Consider the following 26,438-nt stretch of genomic DNA (forward strand, 5'->3'; position numbering starts at 1 on the left):
CCTAAACTGGTTTTCTTTTAACCCCTTCTATTTTATTCAACTCCAAACCTATAAATAAGAAGTTTTAAAAGATTTTTTAAAGAGTTCACCTCTCTTCCATTCATTTCCACTTTGTCCCTACTCAGTTTACCTAAAAGTGCAATGTTTTAAACGAAATGCGAGCCTCAGACATCGTAGAAGCATTTGGAAAAATATTTTGAAAAGAGGGTTTTAAGGTCTAAAATAGTTTGGCCAAAATGGGGTGCAAGGCTTGGGATTAGAGCTTCAATCTGAATTTCTTCGCCAAGAATTCAAAAGATTGTACAGTGTAACTTTCATCATCGGGTGTTTGGAATAAAGCGCCCAAGTATTAAGGGTGGTAGAAAATGGGGTATCTACAATGGCTGACCTTGGAAACATGAGCCATTTCATCACTAACAAGTTTGAAATGACTCAAGTCTCCATGTGTTCAATTAACATCCGATTGAACACCAAATTATTTTATTAGCTTGGTCCATTTTATCCCAATTTTAATTGCCTTTCCATTCCTTAATTCATTTAGTCAAAAAATGAAGATTAAGTACTCTAATGGAAAGAAGTGTCAAACAAAGGGTTATTTTAGGCATGAGAGAGATGTCATGCCGTTGGTAATAAACCTGTGAAGAGATTAAACCATTAAGCACAACAACCTCAATCTTAAGCTTAAACAAACAATTGGTTTGAAACTACTCTGAAAGTAAAGGAAAAGCCAAGAAATGAGAGAGGTTGCAAACATAATTAGAGGTGATCACAAGTATGGAAAACTTGAAATAAATGCTATCAACTCAAATAGGTTGGTGTCTAATGCCTAAAACACCAAACCTATGAGACCATTACACTACAAGCATACTATACAAAGCTTAAATGAGTATAAACACCTCAAAACAATCCTAAATTAGACTAAAATTGTGCTGAATTTCACATGGAAAAGCTTGAAAAGGTTAGCTACAATATTAAGGAATTTAAGCTAGTAAACAAGCACAAGGAGGAAGGCTAACCCCTCCATTTTTGGGGCTTCAAAGCTACTTTTTTAGCCTTTAAAAACCTCTGAAAACCAATGGTAAAAAAGTCAAAAAAAAAGTTGATGAAAGATGGGAAAGACAAGGGTAAAAGCTTAGGAGACAAGGTTCAAAGAAGAGTGATTAACCCCTCCACCTTTGGTAGCTTTAAACCGCAAGTTTCAACCCATAAAAACAGTGTAAAAACAGTACAAAAACTAAAAGAAAAGATAGGAAAGTAGTGTAGAGATGCCCAAAATTATACATCTTGAAACAAGGTAACTCTTTTGTTAATAAACCCACAAGTTCTCACTCACAAGGGTTAAAATTTGGACCTAATAATCTCTACAAGGAGAGCTCCAGTATTGGTTTAGGAAGTGTTTGGGTAAGGTATGTATTGCAAGATAGAGATAGAGAGAGATTTTCAAGAATTTGGTCTTTTGTAATTTTTTGAAACCTTAAAAACATGAGGGAAGGTCAAGTATATATAGAAACACAACCTCTCAGGTCAGAAATATCGATATAGGAACAACTGGAGCTTATGGGGGATAGCTGGCAGCAAATATCTACGTTTTACACAAATGGTCGGCAGGCCACTAATAGTGGCCGGCCGTCCACAAATAGTGGGCAGTCGGCCACGAAAATCTACTTCCAAGCCCGGCTTCAATTGGGCATATCTCCCTCATCCGGACTTGTTTTCAGGTTATTCTTGATTCTAAATTGAAGCCCCAGAAGTCTAGTTTCCAATGTTGGCAGCCTAACATTTAAATTCTAAGTGTACAAAGAGATATTCATATTTTAGTGAAGGTTTCTCATTTCTATCTTAACCGGATTGATGCCTAACTTCAAATGGCCATATCTCCCTCATCCAGACTCAGTTTCAGGAGATTCTTGAGTTTAAATTGAAGCTCCACTTTCCAATGGTGGTGGCCTCACAACTAAAGTCTAAGTGTGAAAAGGGATATGCCCAATTTAGTGAAGGCTGCTCATTTTTATCTTAATAGATTGATGCCCAACCTTTTCCCCAACTAGTTTTCCTCTCTCTTCTCCAATTTTCTTCAACTCCAAACCTATATATAAGATATTTTAAAGATTTTTCTAAGAGTTCACCTCCTTGTCACTTATTTCCACTTTGTCTTTACTCGATTTATTGAAAAGTGCAATATTTTATACAAAATGCAAGTGTCGGAACATCATAGAGACATTTTGAAACATATTTTGAAAAAAGAGGGTTTCAAGGTCTAAAATAGTTTGGGTCAAAATAGTTTTGGCCAAAAATGGGGTGTAAGGATGGGATTTAGAAGCTCTTCTTGCTGAAGAAATTGAACGCTTATACAGCATAACTTTCATTATCAAGTGATCAACCTAAGGCTCCCATGGCTTAAGGGCGGTAAAAAATGGGGTGTCTACAGTCCCTTTCCACCATCTTTTGGATTTGAAAACATTTTGGTGGCTGTGGACTATGTCTCTAAGTGGGTTGAGGCAGTGGCCACCAGAATGAATGACCACAAAGTTATGGTTAAATTCCTCCATGAAACCATTTTTTGTCATTTTGGGTTCCCGCGTGCCATAATTAGTGATAGTGGCAAGCATTTTTGCAACCGATTCTTCGAGGCATTAGCGTGCAAGTACATGATCACTCACGAAGTTGGCACTCCCTATCATTCCCAGACTAGTGGTCAAGTAGAGGCTTCTAATAGGGAGGTTAAACACATCCTCGAGAAAATTGTGAGGCTCAATCGGAAAGATTGGTCCACTAGGTTGGTTGATGCACTTTGGGCTTATCGCACTGCATATAAAATACCTATCGGGATGTCTCCATATAGGATTGTGTTCGGGAAACCATGCCATCTCCCTATTGAGTTAGAACACCGGGCTTTGTGGGCCATTAAGAAGTTCAATTTTGATATGGCTAAAGCCAATGACCATCGAAAACTCCAACTTAATGAGTTAGAGGAGCTCCACAATGATGCATATGAGAGCTCTAAAATTTACAAGGCTAGGACTAAGGCATTTCGTGATAAACACATTTCTCGTAAGTCCTTTGAACCTCACCAAAAAGTGTGGCCATTCAATGCCAAATTGAAATTGTTCCTGGGTAAACTTCAGTCTCGGTGGGATGACCCATATGAGGTTATTGAAATCTTTCCACATAGGGTGGTTGAGATTAAAAATCCACAAGATGGTATGACCTTCAAGGTTAATGGCCAACGATTGAAACATTATGTGGATGGTATTGAGAAAGGGGAGATGATTGAGGTTGTCCACTTGACTGACCCAATATATCTTCCACAGTACTTGCTTTGAGTCTAGGAGACTTTAAATCCTCTAAAGTTGTAATTCTTTTGGTGTTTGTCATGCCCGAACGACATCTGACGGTATGGTATAGCCACCTAACTGTGTTTGTAGTGAATTCCTAGAAGACAAACTTAGATGGTGGAAACTAGAGTTCGAATGGCAAAACCTAGAATGCAAAGGTTTGGAATTTCTGACACTAAAGTCTGGTTTAAATACCCAGGGGTGTGGAGATTGCTTCAAAACCACCTCGGCTTGAACTCTGTATGGCAGCCCCATAGGTCAAGTTAGCTTTATGTGCCTCGATTCTGGATACCGAATCAACCTAGTCTATCATGCTGTTGCAGAATAGGGAAAGTTACAAACATTGTTAGGGAGAAAACTAGTACCCGTGGTTTTCACATGAAGATTATATATCTATTAAGCATTCCGATATTTTCAAAGTGCTATATATATTTCCTATGTGAAATGGAGGTAAAAAGGGTTTGACATGTTTTGGGTTGTACTTGGTTTTAATTTTTTTTTTTTTTTAAAAAGTAGTGCAACAGACCGCACGTGTGGCCCACACGGGCACACGAGCGGAGGTCCCAGAAATGGGCGTATGAACAGAGGCCCTGGTCACATGGGAGGCCCAGGCTCAAAACACATTGCTTCAGCGCCGCTGGAGTGGCCCAATTTTGTCACTGTAGCCGCCCAAAATTAAGCACTCGTGCGGCCCAAATGAGCGCACGAGCGGTCCATTCCAAAAAAAAATGGGCGCTCGAGCGAATGGCTAGGCCTCATCAGCGGCCCAGGCCCAAAAGTATTCTACGTAAGCGCCGCTAGAGCGACCCATAATTTACCGCACATGTGGCCCCGTTGGGTGCACGAGCGGTCTGGTAAAAAAAATATGGTTCAGATTTTATTCTGTTATTTGTTTTTTTCTTTTCCTTCGCAAAAAAAAAAAAAAAAAAAGCGTGCAGTTTATTTATTTATTTATTTTTATTTACTTATTTATTTTATTTCTTAAAAAAAAATTGACTTCATTAAGCCAAACCCTAGACCCAACTTCACCATCAACTTTCAAATATTTTCTCTCTACCTCTCTCTCTCTCTCTCTCTCTCTCTCTCTCTCTCTCTCTCTCTAACTCACAAACTCACAACACCACAAAGTCTCACAATCATCAACCCTTCTTCCTTCAACCTTCACTCACCTTTTTCTCACCACCACCTACCACCAGAGCATCACCATCTTTTCCAACCGGGGACCTTCCGACGGCCATTTTTTTCGGTGGATCTACATCTTCTTCTTCCTTTCTTTTCTTCCTACTTTTTTTTTTGAGGTAATCACCCTCTTTTTGGTTAGATTTCTTAGTTTTCACTTGTAATATTAGTACATTAGTAGTTTGATGGTTGTTTTTCAGGCTTATTCATCATCTGGTTCATCATTGTCATCCTCACATACAACAAAAATAAATAAAAAAAATTGTTGCTGTAATAGACCACCGCTTGTGCAGCCATCACCAACGCATGTGCGGCCCAAAAATAAAAATAAAAATAAAAATATCCACCAATAATAATAACATAATAATAATTTAGCTTGTTGTAGTCTATATTTGTATAATGTAGTTGTTTAGTTTAATTGTTTAGTTAGTGGTTTTTATATTTTTTTTTTAATTTCAATTTAGTTGTTAGTTTAATTGGTTAGTGGATTGTTTTTATTTTTGTTTTAGTGATTTTGTTTTGTTTTTATTTAGTGATTTAATTGTTAGTTTAATTGGTTAGTCGTTTAGTTTTTATTTTATTTTTTTATTTTTTATTTTTTTCTCTCTGCTAAGTAATTAATTTATTCATTGTATTTCATAGTTGCATTTGTCAATTTTCTACTTGCTAACTTAGTGTAAGTTAATTTAGGGTAGTATTTAAAAAAAAAACAAAAATTGAAATAAAAGAAATCCGGTGGTGTGATGGCAATTAGGTTTTGAGTGATTTGTTCCACGTTTTTGGTTGTGTTGGTTGTTTTATTTTGTGCAGATATCTCTACATCATCCCGCCGAGCACCCAAGCAGCCTCACGATGCTAACATCGCCGCTAGGGATGTACCAACCGACACTTGGGCCAACAAACCAATTGCCTGTGACACAACTTTTGATGTGGACTTGTTCCACCGCTATTAACCCACTTCATGGAGTGTCCAACAACTTGAAGACCGGGGCCTCCTAGGCATCTATATCGTCACTGCACCGGCGTATCCTCGCATTGTGTGAGTCTTTTATCAGAACACGTACATCAGTGACGAGGCCCCGAGAGCTTTTTGTCCGTTGTTGACTAGGTGGATTTAGTGGTCACACCAGGTTCCATTGCCAAGGTTCTTCACTGTTCCACGAACATTATCAATGAAGAGTTGTTCTTGGTGTTCACTCGGGAACTCACAGTCTTAGCACTGGTGACCGAATTTTATGAGGAGCGACGGGATGATGACAACCTAACTAGCATCTGGCAGGCTAACTTACCATGCCGCCTCCTCTTCCTTGATGTGGTTCTAAAAAAGAATGTCATCCCTCTAGGCTACAAGGAAGAGCGGCGAGGGGACTTCTTTTGTGCCTTGCACCGATTTGACTGTAGGTTTTGGGTCGGCATCCCTACTTTGATCTTCAACTAGATGGCTTGTATCCTTAATGAAGTCAAGTTATGCAATATTCGAGGCGGTTCTACATGGGCCCTCCCATTTGCCAACCTCATCATTGCACTTATAAAAGGCCATGGGACATACCCACTCGAACCCAATGAGGTTCAGCTTCTGCCGCCAATGCTTTATAGTAAAACCCAATGGCGCCAAACCACTACTTGCCTGCCGCCTCCTCTACTCCTCCCCGATGCGCTGGCCAATCCTAATGATGTTCCGGTAGTGCCCGCCGCCGTACCAGCGCCACCACCATTCTGTATGACGCGGGTGCAATATTAGACTCTTTTGGATAATCAAGCTGCAATTCAGCAATCTGTGGTTGATCTCTGAGTAAACTATCTGGCATATCAGGATTACTCACAGACGACACTTGATGGGTATCAATAGTCAGTTGCATCTCTGCAAACTGACTTCTATGCATACCGGGAGTTGGGCCAGTAACGGTTTGATCAGCTTGGTGCTAGGGTTCATGATGAGGCATTCAAGACTCGGACATTGATGCATGCCCTATTTGAGCAGCATTTTCCACCACTGCCGGATCCAAATCAGTGATATCCATTATATTTTCTTTGTTTCATTTCTTCATTTCTTTTTGTTTTGTTTTATTTTATTTTTCTTTTCCTTTTATATTGTACTGTAAAAAAAAAAGAGTATGTGTGTGTGTGTTTGGTTCGTCCCTGCCTTACTAGATGTGCGCCTACACCATCTGGTAAGATCCTCTCTGTCTCACTTTACTATCTACTTTACAGTTACTTACATTGAGGACAATGTTGTATTCTAGTTGGGGGTTGAGGGTATTTATAAAAACAATTCATGTTTGTACTTACTACACTTGATTGCACCACAACACGGAGACACTCCACAATTGGCTTGACAAAAAGGCGAACTCTCGAAAGCAACTCTATGTTTGACCATCCCAATGCTCACCTACATGTATATAAGGGAAAGGGGTGAGCTAAAACCCAATGACTAATACCAAAATGAAGAGGTTAATGAATGAAGTCCAACATATTCAAATCATGTCCTATATTCCAAAACAAATCATATAATGAATTCAAACAAAGCATTTATCATGACATTGTCAAGCATTATACGTGGTGTAGACACCCTATTTTTGACCGCCTTTAAGACTTGGGCGCCACTGATTGATCACGCAATGATGAATTTATACACTTGTCAAACGCTCGATTTCGTCAACAGAAAGCCTCGGATTTAAGCCTCAAAAACCTACAAACCTTGCACCACTTTTGGACCAAAACAATATTTTTTTTAAGCCTAATCATCTAGGGGCCTGAAGGCCACTTAGTGATAGCTGGCCACAAATGAGTGGCCGGCCCTCCCCTTAGCGGTCGGTCAGCCACTTGTGTCAGTAAAAATAGATATTTTTGCCAACTGTGCCAGCTGTCTCCATAGGTGCATGCATTGCACTAGCTATTTCTATACTAATATTTCCGAGAGCCTAACATTATTTTCTATATATACTTGACCCCCTCTCATAAAATTAGGTTAGAAAATTTTGGTGAAGCCAAATTCTTAATCTCTACCTTGCAACCTATACATACCTTGCCTAGCCTTCCTAAACCAGATTTTTTTGGACTCTTTGCTAAGGTTGTTGAGCTTGAATACTAGCTCTTGAGGGTGTGGAATTGTTGGTTTATAACTCCAAGGGTCACTCCTCTTCAAGAGACATACATCCTAGCTCTTTCACAATACTTCTTTCTTATCTTTTCTTATTATTTTTGGGTTGTTTTTCAACTGTGTTAATGGGCTGAAACTTGTGGTTAAAAGCTATTAAAGGTATAAGGGTTAATCATCCTTCTTTGAACCTTATTTCCCAAGCTTTGACCCTTGTGTTTCCTATCTTCTTTTTAACTTTTTCCTACTAATTTTCAGAGATTTTAGAGGCTAAAACTATTGTTTTGAAGTCCAAAAAATGGAGGGGTTAGCCTCCCATCCTTGTGCTTGTTTACTAGCTTCATGTCTTTGTTATTTTAGCTAGCTTTTCTTAGCTTTTTCAACTCAATTCTAGCACTATTTTCACTCATTCTAGGATTGTTTTAATGTGTTTATTTCATTTATGCTTTGTATAGTAGGCTTGTAATGTAATGGTCCTCATAGACTTTGTGTTTTAGGCATTAAACACCAACTTATTTGAGTTGATAGCATTTATTTAATGCTTTTCATACTTGTGTTCATGGCATAATCACCGTTGCACCCTCCCTCGTTTCTTGACTTTTTGCTGCTTTGAGAGTTGCTTCAAAATGAGTGTTGTTTAAGCTTGAGAAAGAAACCTTGTGCTTAATGGTTTAATCTCTTCAGAGGTTCATCACCAAAGGCATGACCTCTCTCTCATTCCCAAAACAACCCTTTGCTTGACACTCCTCTCCATTAGTGGACTTAATGCTCATTTTGGACTAAAATGACTAATAAAAGGAAAGGCAATTAAAAGAGGTAATAAAATTGGGCTATGATTCAACAAGATAATAAAATAGTTTGGGGGTTTGATCGGATATTAATTGAATCCATTGAGTTTTGCGCCATTTCATACTCTCTTGTGATGATAATGGTTCAAAATATCAAGTAAACTGCTTCGCGTTGATCAATATCATGATAGGGAGAGGTTTTTGTTTGTCATTTAGCTTCATTTGTTAAGCTTTTGCCCCTTGATTCATAAGTCATCACGCAATGACTTTGCACCGATTGATCACTTGCGAATTAAGGCTACCCCTCCTTTGATTCGTTTGATGATAGTGAGAGATAGGGTGGGCAAACATCCCCTTAAAATACTTTGTTTGTGCTCTATTTCATATCTGTTGCAGCAGGGCAATACCAAACATTAGTGGTCGGTCGACCACATTATCGCACGGCCAACCTCTTCTTCTAGCCGGCCGGCCAACTTTTTCAGCCAGTCAGTGTCCTTTTTCTTTCTGCAGAACAAAGCAGAGGCTGAGGTGAAAATCAGTGCAATTTTCTGACTGCAAAATAGCATCATTCTGGCAGCCAAACAAGGGCATTTTCAGGTTGAAAATCTGCATTTCACGCATGAGCATTTCCTCCTTGTGGCTCGTTAAGTGGAATCTTGTAATTAATTAAGTGTAATTCCTTTGAGCTTGTAATAGCTAAGTTAATTAATTTTGTGTTGTAATTAATTAATTGGTTCTAACTTGTAAATGATTAGCTAGAATAGTTGATTAATTTAATTTGGGTATTGTAATAGTTAATTGATTTGTAGTAATTAGTTAGGGCATTTATTCGGACCCTCTTGTGCAAGGGCAAATGTGTAATAATTTGTGTATGCCTTTCAACCCCTGTTCTTTCTCTCTTTTATTTACCCGCTTATGATGGACAATGTAGTACATCATATTTCGTTAAGCATTTTCCATGCTTTGCATCCATGTGTCTTGCATGCATAAAAGTTCGGCTCATCATCCTAATTCATATTGTTATTTATTACTTCTATGAAAATGTGCTTAAACAGCATGCTGTCAAATTGATTCACATGCCAAGTTAATAGCCGAGCCTATTTGCTGTATATTGCATGTGTTACATTAGTTATATCGCATTAGTTAGAGGCACTCATTGCTTTAGCATATTGCATGAGTGTTAGTGTTGCCATATCGGGCATGTTTTCCATGAGGCTAAGTGCTTAAGTGATATACTTGTTTGAATGCCTGTGGATGATGGCTAATTACTTAAATTGGGATGATTTGCTTAATGTACATATGAGATCACTTTTTCAAGTGGTACATATTCAAACATCTTTCCAAAACACACATAAAATCAAAGCGTTCCAATTTTTGCAAATTAGTCTATACTTGTGTGCGTTATGTAGTAAAGATAGCCTAATAACCGGACTAAAGAGCATATAATGTAAATAAAAATCACGTCATGATTAGTAGAGGTCGATCTTTGATCGGGCGAGTGGGGTGCTCAATTCATGGCCTTTCCCTCTGTAGACTCGACTTTCTTCACGCGCCCCCCTTTTGGAGAGGCGCGAATTGGTCCTACAGTTCGAACTCCTGTCACGGTTCTGAACGTAATCTCACAAAGTGCAATGTGAGACTAATAAACACCAAAGAGTCCAATCTGGCAAATCGTTTTGGAAAATTGATTTTAGATCAAATAATGCCAAAACTGGACTGCTTTGCCAGATTACAGAGTCGCCACCTAAATATTTTGTTTTTGGGAAATTTAGGAAAAACCCTGACTCGTGCCAAAGGCCACGTGTCTGTCATGACCAAAGTTGTCTCGGCTCGGGAACTTGGGTACGAGAGGGGAAGGTCCTGAAATGAACACTCTCGCTCGCCCGATCAAAGGATCGGCCTCTACTATCATGATATGATGTTTGATAAACACATGTGTTCTTGTTCGGTTACTAGCTAACTTTACAATGTGACGCACACACAAGTATAGACTAAAATCGCAAGAATTGGAACAAAAAAACTCATGTTTGCTTTTCGAAAATGGTTTAAAAATGCCACCCTCAAGTGGGCTAAAGCACGAATTTGCCATCAAACATGATGGGCTTTAAAACATGATGATTTGCCATTTCGCAAAGTGGGCTTAAAACTAACATTTGATGAATTGTTCCAATTCAAGCAATGAAGCCTTCATCCACAGGCATTCATGTAGTTAATCAATTAAGCAAATAGCCTCATGGCAAGCATGCTATCATGGCAACACTCACTCTCAGGCAAGTATGCTAAAGTGTAAAACTTACAGTGTACTCCGAGCCAAAACAAAAGGTAGTTAGAAACATGCATGATCCTAGCTATACAAGATGCCTAATGCAACACATGCAATAATGCAATAAGATAGGCTCGGCTACCTAAGATAGCATATGAATGCAACAATTTGATAACATGCTTTGAAACATGTATTCAAATAGGTATTTGAAATACAATGCAGTTTGAATGATACACCGAGCCCGGTGCATACAAGACAAATGAATGGATGAAAACATGCAAGCATAAGGTATGTTAATCGAAACATGCCCTAGTCTAACCATCGAACGCAGTTAAATAAAAGGGAGAAAGACGTGGGGTTGGAAAACATGCACACACGCACGCACACATATTACAACATTGTGACCTCTCAATGGAGGGTCCAAATGAACAAGCTAAGCTACTCTAAGCTAAGCTAAGCTAACTAATCTAATTAAACTAATTAGACTAATTATTACAAAGCCAATTGAATAACTAATAAACTACTTACCAATTATTACAATACTTAACTAATGAGCACACTAATTAATTAAATTACAAAACCAATGAATACTAACTAAACATGCAAAACCAATGTTAAAACTATGCTACTCCAGCTCTGCCTTGGGAAGCGGAGGATGCATGCATGCGATTTTTCGTCCCGAAAAGCCTTTCGGTTTGCTCTTGAGAGGCTCTGTTTGCAGGGTTATCCTAAGAAATTTCTACTCCACCTTACCAAAACAATGTTGGGGAGTGCACTAGTGGCCTGCCGGCCATGAAGAGTTGCTATCAGCCACTTGCCGGCCAAGATTGGGCTCTGCCGGCCAACAATGAAGCACTGTCGGCCAATGATGATGTACTGTCGGCCACTGGTGCGCTGATTCACCAAACCGCAACAGAGCACACAGAGAGGAAAATGTAGGGTTTTCCTAGGACATGTTTGTACTGTACCCTCTCCTTATCATCTCAAAACATCAAAGGAGGGGGGTTATTGGGTCTAAAACCACCAATCAATCATCTTCAATGCATGATGGCCAAGGATCCAACTTGTACACATTCAATAAATGCACAAAGCAAACACTCAAATCCACTACCTTATCATGGATGATCAAAGGCAATGGAGACAAAGGGGATTGGCTCATCTCATCACTTTGAGTATGAAATGGACCAATCTTCCTTGTGTTCAATATAACGTCCGATTGAACACAATGCAATGCACTCATAACATGCTTATCTTGGTAATGTTTTACTTGGTTCATTGTATTTACTCATTTTAGCATTACCAAGCCATTCTTTAGTTGGTTAAGTCCAAGATGAGTGTCCTCTAATGAGAGAGGGGTCAACCAAAGGATGGCTTAAGACATGAGAGAGCTCATACCTTTGGCTAGGAGGAACCCTCAAAAGAGAGTTAAAGCCATTGAGCACAAGCTCTATCTCAAGCTTAAACACAAACATAAGGTTAACCAACCCTCAAAACAAATAGAAAGTGAAGAAATGAGGGAGGTTGCAGACATTTTAGTGCTTAAATGGCACGACAAATAATGCTCAAACATGCAAGCAACACATGCACAACATGTTAAGGGCCAAAAGCATTGAAACTAGTGAAGAGCACTACACTAGGGGCATGCATTATCAAACTTAAATGATCAAACCAACTCAAGACAGAGCTAAGACATGCAAAAATAGTGGCTAAAACATGTTGAGAATGAAGCATAAAAGGCAAGAAAAACATGCTCCCATGTTGGCTCACAAACAAGACACAAAACACAACTTTCAAAAGCCATGAAAGAGTGGAATAAGTGAGAGTGTGACAAAGATATATGCACTGAAATCATGTGTACAATGATGCTACAACACGCAAACATCTCAATCAAAGCATGCTAAAGGCCTTAAAACTCAAAGCTAGTGAAGCCAAATACACTATAGCCATGCAAGACAAAGCACATATGACCGAGACCACCCAAAACAGAGCTAAAGCATGCTAAATAAGTAGCAAAAATGTGCTAACATAGAGCCTTAAGGGGGTAGAAAAACATGCTCATAGGTTAAGCCAACTACACATGCAAACAAGATACAAAGAGGGGAGGCCACCCCCTCCTCTTTTGGACCTCAAAACCAACTTTTTACCACTAAAATATCCTTGGAATTCAGTAGTTAAAAGGCCAAGAAAATGGTGTTTCAAAAGCTTTGAAAGATGGCTCAAAAAGCTTTACAAGCCAAATAGCAAAGGGAGAAAACCAACCCCTAAGTAAACAAAGACTCAAACCATCATTTTAAGACCTTTAAAACAGAGTTTTTAGAAGTTAAAACCAGCCTAATACTACCATGCAAAGGTGGCCAAACAAGCAACTAAAACAAAGCTTTAAAAAGGGTAAGGATTTACCCTGGAAACACAGCAACAAACAACACAATTTATGAGCTCAAACCAAGCTTATGACCTCAAACCAAGCTTCAAGGGACCTCAGCTCTGAAGTGAAGGTGTTTGGTCAAGGTTCTTAGTGCAAGTGTGTAGAGAAAACTCACTTGCAAGCACAAAATATAGAGAGAGAGGATTCTAGAGAGTGAGAGAGAGAGAAATTTTGCTCACAAGATTTTTGTAACCCCTCAAATGGGGGAGAGACCTCCCCTTTTGTAGAAATACAAGCCAAGAACTTGCCTTCATCCCTCTATACACGTGTATAGAGGGGAGCACTAGTGCTCACTAGCTGGCTCAAAATATCTAGTGATGCACTAGTGGCCTACCAGCCATCAGTGATGGCCGGCAGGGCTCATCAATGGTCGATAGGACTAAATCCATGGTCGGCAGTGCCCAAAAGTGGACGGCAGTGCACCAAGAAAAATATTCTGAAAGGACCAACACATGGCCCAAAAATGAGACAGAATTGATACAGGGTTTGGAAAGCTTAAACCTGTGGCGCTCCGCCGCGGAATTCGAGCGCTCGACGAGAAATCGCACTTGTCACTGGATGTACCTGCAAGAACATCCAAGTCTTAAGAAGGGTCAAAAATGGGGTGTCTACACCCTCTCGTACCTAAGTTCTAGAACCAAGACACTTTGGTGATGACGGATAAGTGGCCTTTCGCACGAGTCTCGGGTTTCCTAAATTTTTCAAAAATATTTAGGTGGCAACTCTGAAATCTGACAAAGCAGTCCATTTTTGGCATTTTGATTACAAATCAATTTTCCAAAAGATTTGTCGAATCTGGACTCATTTGTGTTTATTTATTTCATATTGCACTTGTGAAATCAGATTCAGAACCACAAGAGTCCGAACTGTAGGGCTATCATATCCAAAGGGAGCAAGAAAAGCAAGCTACAATTTTTTGGTTACTCTGCTGGGGATAGTAGAGAACTTGACTTGGACTTCATGATGTGAAATTTTATCTACATATATGTGTTCTTTGCAATTGCATTTGCATTGTTACCATAAGTCATTGTGTTTTCCATATGCTTTTCCTGGATGGTTTGCTAGAGGTTCGCCTAAAACGCTTGCCAAAAGGCTGACAGGTCGTGGGCTCTGCCATGTTGGAAACACAACTCCTGGATCTGGACTACCACTGTATCGCTTGATCCTCCTTTCACTTTTTGGTGTTAGGTGTGAGAGGTATATTAGGTAGTCTTGCTAAGGTACCCCCTTTGACCATTTGGCTTAGCTGCATGTAGTAAGCCATAGTAACTGTTCGAAACTAGGACATTGTAGGATTACAAGAAACCGTTTGATTGAAATAGTGAAATCGTAGTTCATGACAAAAACTTGGACAGGGTAACCCTACCCTTCATAGGGGTTTTTTGGCTCTCTCTTACCTAGTATGTGCTTTATAGTGAAACTATACAAGAACGTGCATGTCAGTTGCAAGGTTGGTATTTGTTTTGGGGTATGATTCAATATGGAGTGCAATCATACAGCTTTGATCATGTCTGTGTTGATAACATCTTAGCTGAGGTGCTGTGCGATTTTTGATTACTGTTCTCTTTCTTTACTTCAGAAGGGTCTGATATCTCCCAAGTACTTTGGACCCACGTCGGAAGACTTTGCAAGGTCGGAGATCTTGTTCGGGACAACCTGTATTTGCCTCGCTGTCACCAGTTGCAAGGTGGAGATGGATCAAACAGAATTCACCAGTCCAGTTCTTACAACAGTCACCTCTCAGCTCACCTGTATCCAGCCCGGTTCAAGAATAGTCAACTACTTCCAATTCAACTCAAGAACAGTCACTGATTCCAATGGCACAGTATCCCCCGACAAATATGGAGGACTTAATACTCAAACTGCAATAAACAGTTGAGACACTACAGCACGATGCGGCCCGTTAGGCCGAGGTCATAACTAGGCTATAGCAACAGCAACAGCCAGCTACGGCCTCTGATCACATGTACCCACTGCGGCTATTCTTGTGCTCGGTGCTACTGTTAATGTTGCCACTGCTTCGAATCCACAAGCTGAGGGTATTCCGGTTTTCCCAGTGTAGGTAGAACCCATCCCGACACAAGCTTCCAAAGCCTTGGTTTATCAAATTGAGGTACCATTCGAATTCAAGGTTGATCCAACCGCTCTCAAAGTCGACAAATTAGAGAAGCTGCTCAAAAAATAGCAAGGAGCCAATTCCATTCCACACATAGGGGATGGATACACCAAATCGACGGTTACATTACAAGAGTGGTTCAAGATGCCACATATTGATTGCTTTGATGGTTCTGGGGACTCGATGGTTCATTTATGGTTGTTTTTAGATATCTTGTGGCCGATGGGTTTGACTCGGTTACAAAAGCTATCCCTCTTTGGTCGCACTATGTCAGGCATAGCTGCCATTTGGTATGCCAAGTTAGAAGATTTCGTAAAGTAGAATTGGGAGGAATTAGCCGAGTCCTTCATTGCTTAGTACTCTTACAATGCGCAAATCGAGCTCACAACTCGTGATCTCGAGGCGACACGTCAAGAGCCAAAGGAAGGTTTTTTTCGAGTTTGTGACAAGATAGACGGTTAAAGTGTCAATGATGACCACTCGAGCTTCAGAGAAAGACTAGATCAGAATGGTTATCCGGAATCTGCATGGCAAGTTGCTGTAAAAAATGATTGTTCTCCTCTTATTTACATTTAAAGAGCTTCACGAGATGGGGGTTCAAATCGAGGATGCCATGAAGCAGGGGATTATTAAGGATGATAAGGAGCCAGCTAAGAAGCCGTTCATTTGCAGTTCCAATGCTGCCAGTGGTAGCACAGCTACAAGGCCATCAGACGTAAGTGTTGTCACCATAACAAAAACTGTCGACCCTTTTGCCAACCAAGGCCCACAACCACCATCCAATCCTACCTGACCTTCGAGTAGAATTTATCACCCACTATACATAACCTTATCCAAAGCCGTGCAGGTGCTGGTCAGGAAAGGGCACCTAAAACCCTTAGAACCTCGCCCACTTCTTGACCCTCTTCCACCCAAGCATAATCCTACAAAATATTGTGCTTTTCACCAGCAGCACGGTCATGACACTGACCAGTGCTTCCACTTGCGCCATGAGATTCAGGATCTCATTGACAACAAGGTCATCGCTCCACCCCAGAAACCAAATGTAACCACAAATCTGCTCTTGGCCCATAATCAAGTCCCCCTATCGAAACCTTAACCTTATGCATACACTGCCCACCTCAGCGTATATATTACCCCATCCCACCTACCTAAACTGATGTTGTTCATTCTTGAGGGCACAAGTTTATGCATGATGGGCACATCTAATCCATAACCTGAACCTCATAATGTGGTGACGATACTTGCAGTAAATGAGGTTTTGGCTTTGGAAGTAGGTACTAGTTTGTCGTTAGGGTGTCTTAGGGACCTATTTGAAAGGGCATATGATCTGAGTTGTTATTTTGTGCCAAACACTCAAACAAGACCCAAAGTGGTGTTACCAACCTTGGGGGAGATTATTGTGGTTAGGGAGGATGGCTCGAGCCAAGGGTTGGACGACCTGGTAGATCTTGAAGAAGATCTAGACAACCTACAGTTTTTCGATGAGAATGACCAAGGAGATATATAGATCGGGTGGTTTGACCTGAACGGATCAACCAACGACACCGGATAGCTAAGTGATGAGCTAGAGAAGGAAGAAGAAACTAGGATGAAATTGGAGGGAAAGGAAATAGAGGTAGCTGCAATGGCCGGGAAGGTTGATGAAAAAGGAAAACTGCTGGAGGACACATGTTGGAAACCCAACCCAAGAAGTGGGTGTGATGAACACTACAGATACTGAACAAGAAGTTACACTGAGGCAGTTTGAGAGAAAGAATTGAAAATAGCTAGAAAAATGCAACTGCGTGTCGCCCTGAGGGGGACACTTATACTGTGAAAATGATTCAAGTAGAGCTAGACAACTGTTTGTCGACAGTTAAGGGCGAGTGATGGGACAACAATGATTTGCATCTGGCCCATACTGACAAAGACTGGGGGGGGACTGTATCCCATAGACTACATGGTATGCTGAGGAGATAGACCATCTTACCCAAAGTGAACGGACTTTAAGCCGCCACACTTAGATCAAGTTGAGCCATCAGGAAAGGACAAGGAGGTGGAGAAACATAAGGAGAAGCAACTAGAAGAGGAGTTAGTTTTAAAGTAGCTCAAGAAGATCCAAGCTGATATCTCTATCTGGGAACTCCTTATGGCTTCACGGGTTCACCGACACGCAGTATTGTCGGCAATGGACGAGGCTAAATTGTCCATTGATACTACGCGCCAAACAACTTGTGGGCCTGGTCTTTCCAAGTGAAGCTAAGCCAATGCTCACTTTCTCTAACAAAGATATGCCACTGGAAGGTCGCCTCACAACAAGCCATTATACATATCTATGGAATGTAGAGAGAAGTGGGTGCTAGTGGTGTTGGTAGATACTAGTTCTGCCATTCATGCCAGTTCTTCCCGTACTGCCTATGTGGTTGGCCTCAAATCGGCAGACTTTGTCTCCACAGCCTAGGTAATACAGGCGTATGACAATACAAGTAAAGAAGTCATTGGAACAGTGAAAGTATGACTCCAGGTCGGCCCATCTGAGCAAGAGATTGAGTTCCATGTATTGGATGTGCTGGCTACCTTTAACCTGCTGTTAGGGAGGCCTTGGTTACATCATGTGAAGGTCGTTTCCTCCACCCTCTATTAGATGTTGAAGTATCCTCATGAGAGAGGGGTAGCAACTGCTTTCGGGAACTCATCCATCCATCCACCTCTAGAGGTGACTACGCCAGTGCTAGAGATCAACCATGGCGACGTGGATGTATTCCTCTCAGGATTCACTCTGGTGGAAGCTTGAGTAGTGTAGATAATTCTGGCCACGGACGAAGGCATGTACGTCAGTGCCCAGTCCATCTACTTCATGAACAAACTATAGCATGTGTTGGGAATGGGGTTCGAGAAAAGTGGGCAGAAGGGTGTTGCAGCATTGGCAGAGGTGCCACAGAACCACATGCCTTTGGATTGGGCTACGTACCCACCAAAGAGGACTAGATCAGAAAGAGAGAAGAAATAAAGAGCAAAGCCAAGGCCAAGAGTGCTGGGAAGCATTAGGCGCTCATCCACAGGTTGATCTGAGGAACGTTGAACGGTCATTTTGTTCGAGAAGGAGAGGATTTCCTTTTTTGTGGCTTTCTTGAGCCTTGGGTAAATTTCTCAAAAAAGCGTGCAAGACAGTGATGAGGAAATGGCTAAACCAAGCATCAACACTGACCAGAGCAAAGAAGATCACTCAAACAACAATGAGGTTGACATAGGGGCAACACTGGCTAATCTCTTGACAGATCCCGCGACCGACACAGAGAACTTGGAGGATAACATTACTATCTTTTTAATCAGAGAGGAACCGTGTATGGATCCCTCCAGTGGTATTCTAGATGCATTGAGGGCACCATGTCTTATTTAGTAGCTGGAGAAAGGCTTTCTTTCCAGTTCTGAATCAGGTGATGAGCTAGAATCTAATTCCATTGAGTCTATGGAGTCAGAATCAGATTCAAGTCAGTCTGGAGAGTCTGAGTCTAGCATTCCCGGGGGTGGTAACCCGGATGCCAAGGTCCTGTCGAGGTCCTTTTTTTGTTTCTCTTTTGAGTCTATTGTAACAGAAGAACCAGAACTTATGTATAAGAACACTACAGATTCTATGTACTACTCTATGTCGCTGATTTATTTTATTGACCAAGATTCTTAGAATTTGAATGAAAACAGAGAGGAAAAAATTCCTCTGGTTTTGAAAAAGTTGATTAATCGAGAGGAGGAGAGGCATGCTAAGCCTTATATTGATGAAATCGCTGCCATTAATGTGGGTACTAAGAAGGATCCACAATTGGTCCAAATCGGGTCCATGTTGTCTTCGAAGGAACGCGAATGTTTAATCGCTTTGTTAAAAGATTTTAAAGATATTTTTGAGTGGTCTTATGAAGACATGACTGGAATCGACCCTGAGATCGTACAACACCAGATCCCTCTTAACCCTGAGGGCTGACCAATCAAGCAGAAACTGCGTAGAGTTCGCCTAGATTGGGCATTGAAGATCAAAGAAGAGGTCACCAAACAAATTGAGGGAGGGTTCTTGATTGTATCTGAGTATCCGACGTGACTAGCTAATATTGTTCCAGTACCTAAGAAGGATGGCAGAATAAGAGTCAGTGTCGACTTTAGAGACTTGAATAAAGCCTGTTCGAAGGATGACTTCCCACTGCTGCAATAGATGAGTTGGTAAACTTCACTACTGGCCATGCCTTGCTTTCGTTTATGGATGGGTTTTCTGGGTACAATCAGATTCTGATGGAATCAGAAGACAAAGAAAAGACTTCTTTCACCACACCATGGGGTACGTATTACTACTAAGTCATCCCTTTTGGGTTCAAGAATGCTAGGGCTACCTATCAAAGGGTTGCAACCACCATTTTGCATGACATGATCCACAGAGAGGTTGCGGTGTATGTGGATGACATGATTGTCAAGTCCAAAGAGCGAGAAGGCCACTACACCACATTGGAAAAGTTCTTTCAACAGATTAGGGAATATAGATTGAGGTTAAACCTGCAGAAATGCACCTTCGGCATAACGGTAGGGAAAATGTTTGGATTTCTGATCACGTAGAGGGGAATTGAAGTAGATCCTTCCAAAATCAAGGCCATCTTAGAAATGCCACCATCGAGGACTGAAAAAGGAGGTGTGTAGCTTTCTGGGTAAAGTACAATTCATATGACAGCTTATTTCCAAATTAACCTTGACTTGTGAACCACTATTTGGTCTTTTGAAGAAAGGGAAGATGTTCCGATAAGACAATTGATGTCAGTTTGCCTTCAAGCAAGTCGAGCAATACCTCCAGAATCCACTTGTGTTGTTACCGCCAGAGCTGGGGAAGCCTTTGATTCTGTATTTTTCAGCAACAGACTCAACTATGGGGTGCATGCTAGCTCAAGAATCTAAGATAGAGTGGAGAAGGCCGTCTATTACTTCAGTAAGAAGATGCTGGACTATGAGACCCGCCACACTCCCCTGGAGAAAGCTTTCTTAGCCTTGATATGGGCTACCAGGAAGTTGAGGGACTACTTATTAGTTCGCTCTGTAATTCTAGTTTTGAGATTAGATCCCATCAAATATCTCTTTGAGAAACCAGTGCTTATGGGTAGGCTAGCTCGTTGGTTGCTTTTTCTTTGTAAATTTGATCTCAAGTATGTCACGCACAAATCTGTTAAAGGAAGAGCTGTAGCGAAATTCCTGGCAAATCACCCAGTAGAGGGAGATGAGGCAGTGGAATACCTGTTCCTAGATAAAGATATTTGGCAACTGGAAGACGAAACATTGACGATGTACTTTGATGGAGCATCTAATCAATATGGTTATGGGATAGGTGTGTTGCTAATAACACCCCATGATTCCCATATATCCCTAGCGTTCAAACTCTAGATCAAAGTGTCCAACAACGAAGCAGAATACAAAGCGTGTATCATTGGTTTAGAAGCTGCCCTAGAACTAGGGGCAATAAGGTTGGATGTCATCAGAGACTCTAACTTGATTGTGTCTCAAGCAAACGGAGACTGGAATGTCAAAGAGGAGAAAATCGAGGTTTACCATAAGACCCTAGATATTTTGATTTCGAGGTTTGAAAAGCTAACATTTATGCATCTGCTAAGAGAGAACAACCGGTTCGCTAATGCTTTGGCAACTCTATCTTCTATGTTAGACATCCCGTTGGGAGTGAAGATGTATCTGATTATTATCGAACAGAAAGACACGCCACATTGGCCTATGAGACCATTGCCGCAATAAATGAAGTTCAAGACAAAAACCCATGGTATTACGACATTTGGAATTTTCTAGAAAATGAGACTTATCCACCAAGGGCAAATGCCAAGGACAAATGGGAATACGACATCTGGCCGTCCAATTTATCATTTACGGAAACAAGTTTTACAAAAGTGGTCATCTGGGAATGTATAAGCTGTGTAGATGAAGAGGAATCGAAGTGTCTCATGGAGGCTATCCATGGAGGCTATCCACGGAGGAGAGTGTGGGGCACAAATGAATAGTGTGATGCTAGCCTGGAAGATTCTCAAACAAGGTTATTACTGGTCAACCATGGAGGAGGATTGCATTAGCTTTGTACGGCGATGCCACAAATACCAAATCTATGCCAATCGCATGAACATCCTGCCGTCAAAGCTTTACAACATGACTTCGCCTTGGCCTTTCTCAGTCTGGGGAATCGACATTATCGGAACAGTCACGCCAAAGGGGTCAAATGGACACATGTTCATCTTGGTGGCGATTGACTATTTTATGAAGTGGGTGGAAGCTCAGTCCTATGCGGTGTTGAAAATGTCACATGTAGCCAAGTTCATCAGAAACAACATCATCTACTAGTATGGAGTTCTGAACAAGAACATATCAGATAATGGCTCACACTTCAAGAAAGAGGTGGTAGATCTGCCCGAGAAATATAACACGGCTTTTCATAAGTCATCAACATATAGACCACAGACCAATGGAGCTGTTGAGGCAGCCAACAAGAACGTTAAGAACATCCTGCAAAAGATGGTTGAGACCTACAAATACTGGCCAGATAAACTGCTGTTTGCTCTCTAAGGCTACAGAATGTCGATTTAGACATCCACAGGGGCAGCCCCCTATTCTCTGGTGTATGGAATGGAAGCTGTTTTGCCAATTGAGATTGAAGTACCTTTACTGCTAATTATGGCCGAGTGTCAGATAGCAGAGGCAGACTGGCAACAGAGCAGATTTGAGGAATTGATATTGTTCGACGAAAGGAGGTTGAAGGAATTATATCACATGTAGGGCTACCAATGCAGAATTACTAGGGCTTTTAACAAGAAAGTTAAGTCCAGGAATCTCAAGGAGGGAGACATGGTACTGAAAGACAACCGAGCTCCCATCCATGAACCTAGGGACAAGTTCCAACGCAATTGGATTTGTCCTTACATCATCAAATATATCTGGTCATGAGGGGCGATTATTCTCCTGGACCTAGATGGCCTTGATTTTCATAGCCGATCAATATAGACAAGTTGAGGAAAAACTATCCTTGAGAGGCTTGCTAGGCCGAAAACCCGGAAGGGCTACCTAGGCAAAAGTTAGAGCATGAAAAATGAGAAACAAAGAAAAACTGAGCTCGCAAGGTTGAAAACCCTAAAGGGAAACTTTAGCAAAAGTTAGAGCGCAAAAGAAAAGAGTTAATACTCGACTGAACCCGAACCGAACTACATAAAGCCTGATTTCCATCTTTGGGATACGTAGCAACTTCATCCTGAAGTTCGGCAATAACCATCTCCAATTCCGTTGTCCTATTCATTCATTTTGATCTGGCCATCTTTCTCTATTATTTGTTAGCTTGGTTGTGTGATCCTCATTCTGGCAGAAGGGTTGTTTGTAAGATGGAGCAGTGCTTGTGAATGCAGTTATGGGCAGTTGCAATCTTCTGATTTATGGCTGTGCATCTTGAGGACTGATTTTGTGCATGTCAGGTAGTGATCGTTTTCGAAAATGGTTTTGAAATTTTTTAATAAAAGTTGATTTCTGCTTAAAATTTTACCTTTTATGACTTAGACCATTTTGGGACCAAACGGAAAATTTGTAGTGCTCGTTACCTTAATTCCATTGATTTCAACAGAAGTACATTCTCCATCTCACTGATTAAATCAAAGTCGTTGTTACATCAAAAAACTTGAAAAGAATGGTCAAAGCAATTAACTAGGGGCATAAATAAGTCAGATGGTTCTGCGTCCTCTGCTCGTGCTTATGGGAGTCTCCGCAGCCAAAGTTGGCCCAACCTCTGCCTTGTCTTCCAGCCAAGCCAAGCACTAGCCAGAAAGGGTGCAATTGAAGCTAGGGACAGGGGCCAAGGGTACTCTTGTCCTTGAAGCAGTAAGGTACCAAGGCAAGTGCGAAGTACGAATTGGAAATGAAGTTGGGTATTCTACCCCCCTCCTCTGGGCAAATCTGTTCATGTCCAAACTGGCGTCTAAACCGGAAAGGGAAATAGAACACGTAGTGCGTGAGGCCAATCAACTATATACCCGATTGTTGGGACATGTTGTAGCTCATCTCAGTTAAATTAAGTTAGGGAAAATGCCAAGCTATGTCAGTCGTAGATCTACTGCACATCCTGTTACACCACCATCCCTCTGAAGGGAAGTCCACTAGCTGTTGGTGAAAAAAGTAAGCCCTAGCCGAATACGCGAGGCAAGGGGCTACGACTTTCAGCTTATTCATTAGCCATACTTGCGAAGGGATGAAAAATAAGAGAGATTAAAGAATAGAGAGATGTACGTTGAGAGAAAAGCAAAGAAAAAGGCTTGGAGAGAAAAATAGAGTGCGAGTGCTGAGTGATGTCAGAATCATAAGTAATAAAGGATGGGAAACAATACCTAGAGTAGGAGTCGGCTCCTTGTGAACCAAGTAGTCTCTCACCTATGAAAAGCATCTAAACCCATCAGAGTTTCGGCCAAGGCCAGACCAATGTAGCTCTTTCCCTCTTTCAGGCATAAGGCCACCTTGATCAGTTTAATGTTGGCTCTGCCATAATTAGGGGCAAGAAGGAAATGCGCGAGCATACATAAGCAGAGGGCGTGTTACCAATAACCACGGTAGAGGTAGTCATCTCTGTCGTCACTGTTAGAAAATCGATAAATTAAGCCGTGTATATCTAGCTCTCTATCGTGAGCTGACAATCGGGGTTCGTACAAAGTGAGCCCACACATCCGTCCCAAAGCCTGGGCATGGCCAAAGTGGGGTTGAGGCATGATCTCCTCATTGCACCGGGACACCATCAATGCGTGGAACTCTTCAAGAGTCGGATACATTTGTTGTGCGTCAAAGAGGAATACATGTGTAATTGGGTCCCAACATCAGACCGCGACATAGAGGAACGAAAAACAAAGTGAAGTCAGCTCAATAGAAAAAGCACGTTTATGCCGAAACTTAAAAATTTACCTTTTCTGTGTCGTCCAAAGTGGTTATCTAGTCTTTAAGCTTCTTAGCAAGGAATATCTCCATTTGTGGAAGAAACAGCAACAAAAATGAGGTTCTGTATAAAAGAATTTGGGGAGGAAGACCTTTTGTAGAAGATAAGGCTGTAAGTGGATGTCAGCTGTCAGCCAATTGATGAACCACCACAACTGGACGCCTGGCTACATTTATTGGCCGACCATCCCCTTTAGTGGCCGACTGTCCACTATTGGTGGCCTAGCAGTTGGGCAGTGTGTTTCTATTCTGGGTGTTGTGTTTTGAGGGCTTGTTTTGAGTCTTTTGTTTTTAGCAAGTGTAAATAGCTGTGTTTAGGTTGTTTTTACTTTGTGTTCCGTTATCGAGTTGTAGTTGTATTTTAGCTGGTTGTCGGCTCGGTATCTGGTTACGAACATTATTCCAATGCAAATTCAATTCCATTTTCGTTTTCATGCAAGAGTGGTGTTCATGATGCAAAAACAAAGGCTCTTTTTATAAAACTGCTAGGTTTTGCCCCAATCATAGTTTTTACAAAAAGAGAATACAAGTCTTTTCAAAAATAAAAAAGTAAACACCTATCTAAAGCTATACATGTGCTAAGCTACCAATATAAAAGAAACTAAGAAAAAGAGTACAAAAATCTGTGCCAATCACATCAAGCTTAAGAGGCTCTCTTCGTCCTCTTTCTCGAAGGGGACCCAAGGGCACTGTCTCTATCGGCACCGCTATCAGAATCGGACTCCGAACCAAAGCCAGCATCATCATCTCCGCTCTTTGATGTAGGGCCAGCCGACACCCTCCTCGCTCCCTGACCCTGAGCCAGCATCATCATCCTCGCTCTTAGACGGCTCAAAGCATCAGCTCACTACCACCTCAGTGTTACTGGTCTCAGTATCATCCCCACTCAAAATTGGCTTCGATAGGAGGAGGTCTCCTTTGTTTGGGACTTGTTACTGCTCCGACCACGAGCACCTCTGCCCTTGCCTCGACCTCGACACTTATCTCGGCCGCTTGCTAGGGCCTGTATAACTCTCATTCCTACCACTAGAGGAGGTGCCGCTAGTGCTGCTGCTGCCATTTGTGTCCTCGGTACAGGTGGAATCTGAAAAACAAATATCAGAGTATCAGACACAGTATGTATGTTGCAGAATGTAGTATACAGTATGAGTATGATCCGAAAGACAAATTCAGCATAGGCGTAGTGCATCAGTGCAGTGTGAGGCAGTGCTAGAATGCATATTAGTTTACAGTATGAGTATTGTGTATCAGTGGCAGTATGGCATATCAGTGCAGTGTGGGAAGCAATGCAATGCCCGTGAGGGAAGGAAATATATCTGGAAACCATGAAGAGCGAGCAACGTCTCTCTTCTCTGCACTATGAGAAGCAACCAGCTGAAGAAGGCCCTCTGTGTACTCTATGGGCGCCTGCAAGTGAATTTGAATGATCAGTATCTAAAAGGAAAAATACGGGATATAAGTTGTCAGGTGTGGTCCATACCTAAGGTGCGCCCGGGGCTCTGACATACCCATGCTCTGCCGCTGGTGGCTTTATCCGGATCTGATGGGTCATCCCACTCGGTTGCCTGCAGAGAATCATGGTAGGAATCGTCAGCCAACCAGCTGTGTGTACAATGGGTGTGACCTCTCCAACATCAGCCTCGGCCTCCTAGGTAGCCTCCGCAACAATGGGGACACTTTTAGCATCGCCGGGGCAAACTCCGGTCAAGGGTGGCGTGAGGTGAGTCCAAATGAAGGCTATGTGGTCTCTGTCTCACCGGAAGTAGTCCGCATCCTGCCCCACCATGAACTGAATAATAGCCTTAACTGGGAGGCTATCGACTGACCTCATCGATGCTGGAGGCCGAGCAAGAACGACTGGAGCAAGCAGACCTATGGTTTGGTGTACAAAACGCTTACCCAGAAACTAAGCCCTGTAGAAAGGGCCCTCCAGCAAGATCTGATACCAGGAGGTAGCCCAAGCCCCAGCATACTAGTCCCGGACTTCGGCTGACATCATCACCCATGGCTGGCAAGTGATCTGTAAATGGAGAATTTACAAGTTGTTAGTTGTTATCAGTTGTCAGTTGTTCGAGTATGGATCAGAACAATCGCGGCAGGAATAAAGAAGATATGACTGCAAGTTTCGAATTACCTCACGAGCCACCAACGTGTCAAAATATCGGCAGAAGTAAGCGAATGTCTTGTCATCGCAGTGCTGGCGCCGGCACCTGACATCATACCATTGCACGTAGGGCACGGTTGGTGTTACCTCCTCTACCGGCACTAGGG

At 41.7% G+C, this 26,438-nt stretch overlaps 1 protein-coding gene across 1 annotated transcript; it reads left to right on the forward strand.

Moving 5' to 3' along the window:
* Positions 1–2,531: 2,531 nt before the first annotated feature.
* Positions 2,532–3,323, forward strand: LOC145821905 (uncharacterized). The gene has a single exon (XM_082918476.1). The coding sequence runs from the start codon at positions 2,532–2,534 to the stop codon at positions 3,321–3,323; it is 792 nt and encodes a 263-aa protein (XP_082774602.1).
* The last annotated feature ends 23,115 nt before the right edge of the window (positions 3,324–26,438 follow it).

Source organism: Camellia sinensis, chromosome 3, assembly GCF_055761805.1.
Source record: "Camellia sinensis isolate YWXY chromosome 3, ASM5576180v1, whole genome shotgun sequence".
NCBI classification, from domain to species: domain Eukaryota; kingdom Viridiplantae; phylum Streptophyta; class Magnoliopsida; order Ericales; family Theaceae; genus Camellia; species Camellia sinensis.

Excerpts from the sequence above, each read along its gene's own strand:
- LOC145821905 (XM_082918476.1), top strand. The coding sequence starts at position 2,532 with ATGGTTAAATTCCTCCATGAAACCATTTTTTGTCATTTTGGGTTCCCG.